General features: G+C 42.5%; 1 protein-coding gene across 1 annotated transcript in view; it reads left to right on the plus strand.

The window, feature by feature from the left end:
- Positions 1-7057, plus strand: part of SCML4 (Scm polycomb group protein like 4) — a gene marked incomplete at its 3' end in the record, with an annotated part of 42552 nt that extends 35495 nt beyond the window's left edge. Inside the window, exons 6-7 of the mRNA XM_083857789.1 lie at positions 2416-2561; positions 6932-7057. Coding sequence (XP_083713915.1) covers positions 2416-2561; positions 6932-7057 — 272 coding nt within the window. The remainder of the gene's footprint in view (positions 1-2415; positions 2562-6931) is intronic.
- Positions 7058-8074: the final 1017 nt, after the last annotated feature.

The following is an 8074-nucleotide window of genomic DNA, read 5'->3' on the forward strand; positions in this document are numbered from 1 at the left end:
GTATTTGAAGAACTAGTATTGACACATAATTCTCGTGTATATATTATGATATTATACTATTGCGCAGGCATGGATTTGAAAGGGTTATCTTTATCTGCTAGGGTCTGGAGGAGTTCTTGCCATGCAGTCTCTTTAGAAAGGTCATTTATATATTTGTCTTTCAGAAATCACATTTATGCTATTGATTGCTAGATTGCAAAGGAGTGAATAGATTCCTCCTGTCATTTCAACCTTTTCTTCTCATCCCCCTTCCTTTTATTACAGAGACTTCCAATACCTGTGAAGGCTCCCAGCGGCACTTGGGGGTCTCTTCTCCCCTTTGCCCTTTCCAGGGCAGGTTGCAGGCAGGAGTCAGTGAGCTGCAGGCTGCCCTTTCTGTTCCTGGTATACATCCCAGACTAAGTCCTCTGGGCTTTCCTTACATCTATATAAATTTAAGGGGAAAAAACCTGCCTCTTGGTAGTGGCACATTTCCCCTGACCATGTTATGGCAGTAGCAGAGAAACTTCTGCAGGCTTTTGATCACAGCCATAACTTTCTCTCCTCAGTCTTTTTTTCTGACTGATTTGCAAAAGCCTGGTCTTTTTCCCGACCTTTGATCTGAGATGGTGTTGTGCCAATACCTCCACACAGCAGCTCTCACCCAAACCATTGACAGATGATGAAGGGGAGATGTCCCACTTGTCCCTGACAGAGTTCCTCAATGTTGTTGCTGATCCAGGGGTTGGCCAAGACTGCCCTGTTTGTTTAGCACTCTGTGTCTCCATTGGTTCATGCCAAAGGCTCCAGATGGTGTCAGTACCGTTGTGTGTTGCATTTATTCTGTGAGAGGAGCCCAGGGTCACCTGAGTCCATAAAAACACCTCGGTCCTTGCTGTCTAATTAAAAGGACCTGCGGCTATTCCTTGTCCTTTGTATCCAGAACAGTGACTTAGCAAATGAGAGTGCAATTATCATGATATTTACATCTCATCTCATTATGAAAACTAGATTTGCACATTCATAGCATTGCTGCTTTCTGGAATTCATTCTGAGTAACTGCAAATACACCTCGTTACATTATACTGTAAGATGGGCATGGTGGCAAGGAAAAAAAGGACAAATATGCACATAAGCCCATTATTGGGTGTATATGGATAGAGTCCCAGCTAATATAAATCACCAGAGCTCTATTGAAGTCAATGGAAAACCCCAAACCCACCCAGAACTTTTACCCACGCGCATTAGGATCGTGTCTTGAGCCATGCAAGGGGATTCTTACACATCCCTTGTGTCTTTATAAGCTCAGTATTTCTCTGGAGAGCTCATCCTTTCTCTCCTCAGCAGTTCTGATTGCCTCTTGGATACTTAGGGCATTTCCAGGCTCTAATTTTGGTGCCTGTGATCTCCTTCTACACACATTCTTCTGTTTGATTGCTGGTATTCTGTAATGTATACTTGCTTTCCATTTGCACTTCTCCTATTGAAAACTGGGCCTTGACAGAAAAAGATGAACAGATGTGAGCAAGTAACATTTAATGCATCTGTGTGCTGCTGCCTGCTAATGCAAAGTCTGCTTGGTGTGGATATAAACAAATGGAAACAGCTTTCCTGTAACCTAACATAATATAGTTCTCATCGTAAAGCAGCAGAGTAAGTGGGGGTACAAATTATATTCAGGTGGAGATTGAGATTTATAATTCTGCAGAGACTAAGAATAAAAACATAAATGCATTTTCGTTCCAATGTGCCTTTATTCACTTGATTTAAAGCTACAGCAAGCTGAAGTCACCTTAAATCCTTGAGGGGTTATACCATTAAACAGTCACATGAGCAATGTTCATCTTCACATGTTTTAGTAACTTTCCAAATTGGCATTCACTGGGGACCATCAGCTTTGTGAGAGACTAAGATTAGGAAGACATGGACTGAAAACCTTCTGCTAAGCTCTAAAAGAAGTATGAATATCTGAATGCAAATTAAAAAACCCTATTTGCTAAATCCTGATTTTATCCTCTAGCCTCCACATTCAATGGCAAAGTCCTTTGTTTAGTGCTGAAGAACTTTCTCTCCAGGTGTGAGGGTAGTGTCATCTTGAGCCAAGATCCCTGCTGCTGCAGATCAGACAGCAGGGGCAGCTTGGTTTAAGAGCCTGGCAGCTGGCACATTTTTCCTTCCTCAGCAGGGACCTAAGAGTTTCATGTTTTTTAACACAATTCACCAGCTGGGATCATGTCTTCCAATAAGCAGTCAGATTGGAAACTTCCTCAAGCCCCCTTTTTTCCCTATGCTGCCATCTCAGTACTAGCATGCACAGATCCAGTGTCCAGTGCTGCAGTGAGGCTGCCAAAGCCCTGCACACTCACAGTCACAAACCAGGAAACCTCTGTGTGCCATTGTAATGCACTGTTGTTGTGGGCTTTTTTGTACCCATAGCCTCAAGTCCTTCACCTGAACGACAAGATGCAGCTCGGCCATCAAGCAAGAATCCTTTGACCTGGACAGTGGATGATGTGGTCTGGTTTGTGAAGGATGCAGACCCTCAAGCTTTAGGCCCTCATGTGGAGCTCTTCAGAAAACACGTATGTAGAAGGCTACCTTTGCCACCTCTAGGCAATTTAAGTCATAAGATACAGCCAGCATGTCACACACAGCCTCTCAGCTGCCTTGGGCTTGCTCAACCAGGTTGAATGCAGGGCATAGCAAGGAGTTCAGCACCTCTGGAGGGTTTGAGCTAAAGAAATTTCACTTGTTCCTTGAGATGATGGTTAAAAAACAGGAACCAAACCCATGGGCTTTGTGAAAAGGTGGACAATGCTCCAAGCTTGTCAGTTTTAAGAGGCTTTCAAAAAGTGTCCCTAATAACACAGTGTAATTTGGTCAGTCCTGAATTGCTCTGGCAGTTGGACTAGATCATTGTAGGTCCCTTCCAACTGAAACAGTTCTTTCTATTCTATTCTATTCTATTCTATTCTATTCTATTCTATTCTATTCTATTCTATTCTATTCTATTCTATTCTATTCTGTTCCGTTCTGTTCCATTCCGTTCTGTTCCATTCCATTCCATTCCATTCCACTCCACTCTGTTTTGTGCTGTGTTATGCTACTTTATTTATTTATACTTCAATAGGGAAACCATAACAGTGTCTTTAGAAAATGCTCACTGTTTGTTCCCAGCTACTCCAGCATAAATTGTTTCTATGCCAAGCTTAAGAGAAAGCACTGAGGATCTGGTGCTCATTTTTCATTGTCAGATTGGCAGAAAAAAAGACTCATTTCAATGACATTTTTTCACAGGATATATATGATTCTTCTCTGAAGAGCATTTTTTATGTGTCTCTAGATATTTAGTGGGAGAAACCCAAACCAGCCAATATTTTAATCTTTTCCCCCTCAGTATTATGTAACTACATAACCAAATTTAACAGACCTGCTGACTCTCTAGAGGATATGAATAGTTGCTTTTGAGAGGATAATCTCCAGTGATGGGAATTATATTATCCTTAATTAGTAAAGGGGAAGACAGTAAACTTGTCTGATCTGGAGTTTCTTGTTCTGCTGCTGTATATGGAGTTGACACCAATGTATCTATTATCATTTTTTCCATCTCTCCTTAATCAATTCAGTCTGGCTATGAAAAATGGATTTTACCCTAAAAGTGACTTGTTTGTGTTTGACTGGAGGTCATAAGTTCTCATGTAAGTGCCTGGACCTAGGTCTAAATGAGAATTGCTCCCCAGCCCTGAGTCCTGACCAGCACCGCCAGTGCTGCAGAGACAACAAGAGGGCTTGATCCCTCCTTGCCCCTATGCCAGCAGAGGCAAGCGGGGCTGTGGAGCTGCAGAATGAGAGCTGAGGGAGGTAAATGCTTCCAGCTTTGCTCTGCCTCCAGGATTTCCAGATACAGGAGAGGAGGTGGCTGAGGAGCAGCTGAAAATGAACAGGCAGCCTTGATGTCTGCTCACCCTAGGAAGGTATTGAGGACATCTGCCATTGTGTAGACAGGTCTGTGTGGTGAGGACAACAGTGGGCATAGCAGAGTAGGGCCAAATCTGCAAGTACAGGTCAGGTGCTGGCCTACTTTCCTGCCTTCTGCCTTATAAACTGATAATGAAAGCATGGCCTATATTGGTCATGTGCACAACCAGGCAGATAAACAAGCCACCTTCAGATTTGAGAATGAATTTCTGCCAATACCAGGAGGGGCTGTGCATTGAGAGAAAATCTTCATGCAAGGGAGCAAGAATTGACATGGTCTGAAGCACCCAGGTATATCCAAAAGGAAAAAAACCTCAACTTTTAAAGTTTGTCTTGTAAATATGGATAGTGCAAAAGCACTAATTTTGTCTAGTTTCCATTTGTAGCAAAGTATGCTTTTATGTAGCAGCAGGACCTGGGAACACTCCAGGCAGTCATGGGCCAGCTGCACTGGAGAATGCCATGATACTGCAGCTGCTCTGCGACCAAAGAGATCAAGCTAAATTGCCACTAAAGACTGTCCCTGTCATCCTTTGTTGCACACCCAGCACCCATGGGCTCTACTTATCATTGGTTTCCTTGTAAAATATGCCATAGGTGTGAGAACCTGGGTATGATTGCCACACAACTCAATTCAATTACACCTTTGAGTTATATATATCCCTGCAATTTTTCAGCCTTCAAACCTCATCTGGATTAGCACAAAGACCCCAGGGGTGAGAGACAAGTGATTAGTCCATTAACCTCAGCCGTATCTTCCTGTATGTTCAATCTTTCTGTGAAGCAGGTGCATAATTTACTTAGAAGCACTTACTGTCATTGACAAGGCCCAGCTATCACCCGAAATCATTGCTTTGGCAATCAGCTCATCTGAGCTGGGGGAGAGAGGCTGTTGGGACCAGCAGGAAGAAAACAGCTGGAGGATGTATCCTGAACGTGGGCAGTGTGCTTTCCTACTGCTTTAGCAGGCCATTTGGGTGTTGACCTCAGTCCTAAAAGCCAGCTCTTCCAGCCTGCAGCCCACATCCTTCACTGCCCCAAAAGGCGCTGCAGGATGTCCTGGCTCTGTCTGCTCTTCCCACCAGGAGCAGAAACTCTGCTTCTTGCTGAGATAACTAAGGAGCTCTGTCACAGGTAGCTCCTGAGAGTGTCCACCAAAGACTGAGAAACTTCCTACCAGCTCTTCTGGGCGGCTCCCTCAGCACATCTGTGTGCCAAGCTCATCACTGATAGAGCTTTTGGCCTCGTGGAAAGGAGCCACTGCCCTGGCTAGGGACCTTGTGGCAGCACTCTGTGAGATCCTGTGGAGACCCCATCAGCAGGAAAGACTTGGCCAAAAGATAGGAGGAAGGGAAATGGAGAAGGGGAAAGGTGGCCCTGATGGCACTGAATGTTACCAGTTCCAGACCTGGTTCAAGATCTTCTGCTGAGGCTAATGTACATGTGGGAACCATGCTATTCTTTTTTAAAATTATTTTTAAAAGGGCTGACACAGTAATACTGTAAAGAAGTCAAGCCAAGAATCTGCACAGGGAAATGGCTAATATGGGATATTTAATTGGATATGAATGCTCCCTCTGGCATACTATTGTCATGGAGTTTAATCTTGACCCCTACACAGTAATAATAATGGAAATAATAAAATGCTGAACTCGACATTTAGAAACAGCTGCCTCCACACCTGACCCTTGACAGTGTTTTTACCCAATGGCATCAGAGTTAAAGGAGTTCTTATTTTATTTCCTATGCAAATAGTAATTATATGTAACACTTATTCTTACTTTACATTAGCTTCCTTAAAATAATGGCAAGGAGAGTGGGGAGGTGGAGACAGTTTCTATTATGGATAGAGTGGGGTGTGCAAAATGAGGAGCATTAATTGATTGAGTTAATCAGAAAGTGACCTTAACTGTTCATCAGATAAATCACCTAGTGAATGGAATAATAATGATCAGGGCAAATTAGGACCCATAGTGTTGCTTAATAAGTAGGCAATGGATCACAGTGGAAAGATCTGACCACCAAAACCATACAATGCAATGTAGACAGCACTGGTGTGTGTGTCTCTGTGTATGTGTACACACACACACATAGCATTTGTGATGTCTTAGCTCTCCAAGTGTGTAAATGTGCTGGAAGCTGTGGGGATGGGTAGTATTATTTGGCAGGTCCACTAATACAGTCAGAAAAAAACAGGCAAGCTTTGGGTCCAAGGAAGGACAGTACAGCTGAAAGCTTCTGTGTTCTACAGCCCATAGTAAACAAAAATCTGTTTCTCTGTGGGCTCAGGCTACTTTTGCAGTAGTACTTCGTAATTTCAAAAGGTTTTCAAGCCAACAGCTCTGGCATAAATAGCTGAACTTGGTGGCAATTTCCTCCACTTACATGAGGGTTAAATTAAAATTCAGCAAATGTAATAATAAATGCAATTAAATAAGCAAGTTACTACTGTCTTCTATTTGAGAAAAAAAATACACACACACGTATACCATGTACTTGCATCATTGGGTATGACTGTACTGGAGATATGTAAAACATGCAGATAGCTGGGGACAAAGCTGAAACTGAGATCCAGAGGTGTTCTATTAGCAGTTTAATGTGGCTACATCCTTCGCTGTCTCCATCACTCATACCTTTCTTTCAAGGCTGACTGTCTTTTCTCAGAATTGCACTTTAAGCAAGGCTGATTTTTAAAAAATTCTACTTTTAATTGCAAAATAAATTGAAAACCTAAACTAATCTTACAGTTTCTTGAAGAATAAAAAGTAGTATTTAATTAAACCTTCCTTTACAGCTTCTTTCTATAACACCTCAGATTTCAGTTTTTTAAATGAAATTTCAAAATGCATGACATTTCAGATAGCTCTACCCTTAATGACACGCTGTTTCTAATTCGCCTTGTTTAATGTGTCAGGACACAGCACTTAAAGGGGGGTTAACACATTTTGATTCTCTTCCTCTCTTTTGAAACCAGGAAATTGATGGCAATGCTTTGTTACTGCTGAAAAGCGACATGATCATGAAATACCTGGGGCTGAAATTGGGACCAGCACTGAAACTATGTTACCACATTGATAAGCTCAAGCAAGCCAAGTTCTAATAATTTCTTGAACAACAGGATCCAAACTAAATCTAGACGGAAGACTAAAGGTAACATGTTGCCTTACAGAAATGCATTTGTTTGCAGATTGCTTTTCTCTCTTTTTTATCAAAGACTTTGTCTTTTTTAACATTTGTGCGTTGTCACCTTTTTTTAATCCAATGGGATCTTTTGGGCTGCTTTGTGTTAATAATTTGCCAAAAAGTATATAATTACAATAATTATTTTATATCATTAATATTATTATGATTATAGTAAGTCCTATTTTTGTAATCAGAAGTGGGAAATCAAAACCAAACACAGCTACAGTATATGCATAGGACTGCTAGAAGACAAACCAAGAGTCCCTCACTTGCCACGGGTCCTCCTATGGGGAGTAGTCGCTGACCTGCATTGCCTGGACACCAGCACCACTCTCTGTGCTCAGGGGCTGGAAAAGTGCAGCGTTTGGTCACCTTTTGTCCCATGGAAACTGCCCCGTGTCTGGCACTCTCCGGACAACTTGAATTATTCACTTAAACGAATGAACAAGCAAGCAAACAAACAAACAAAAAAGAACAAAGGAAAAGAAAAAAAAAAAAAAAAAAAAAAAAAAAAGAAGAAGAAGAAATTTAAAAAAAAAAAATATAGGGAGGGGAAGATTTTTTCCCCAGCTAAAGTACTTTTTCCCGCTAGAGGGAGCAGCCCTAGCAGACTTGTGGCTGGAGCTCTGATGCTGCGGCGCTTTCTGTCTGATGAGCTTTGACCATCCCGACTCTCCTATCGGACCCGTCCATAAATACCGCCAAGGAATCACAGGCTCCCAGCAGGATGCGCCCGTCACCGTTTACAGATAATTAATTCAAGAAGAGCCCAAATGCAGCGAGCGTTTCTGACAGGATGTTTCCCGTCACACCAAAGAGGGGGTGGATGGCTCCCACGGTGTCTGGCGCGCACAGCTGTCAGCTCCCTTCCCTCAGCCGCCTCAGTCTGGCGAACACCCTGTGGCACTCCAAGAAAAATCTGAATTTCTGGGTT

The sequence above is a fragment of the Zosterops lateralis genome, assembly GCF_965231275.1.
Source record: "Zosterops lateralis genome assembly, chromosome: 3".
Taxonomy (NCBI): Eukaryota; Metazoa; Chordata; class Aves; order Passeriformes; family Zosteropidae; genus Zosterops; species Zosterops lateralis.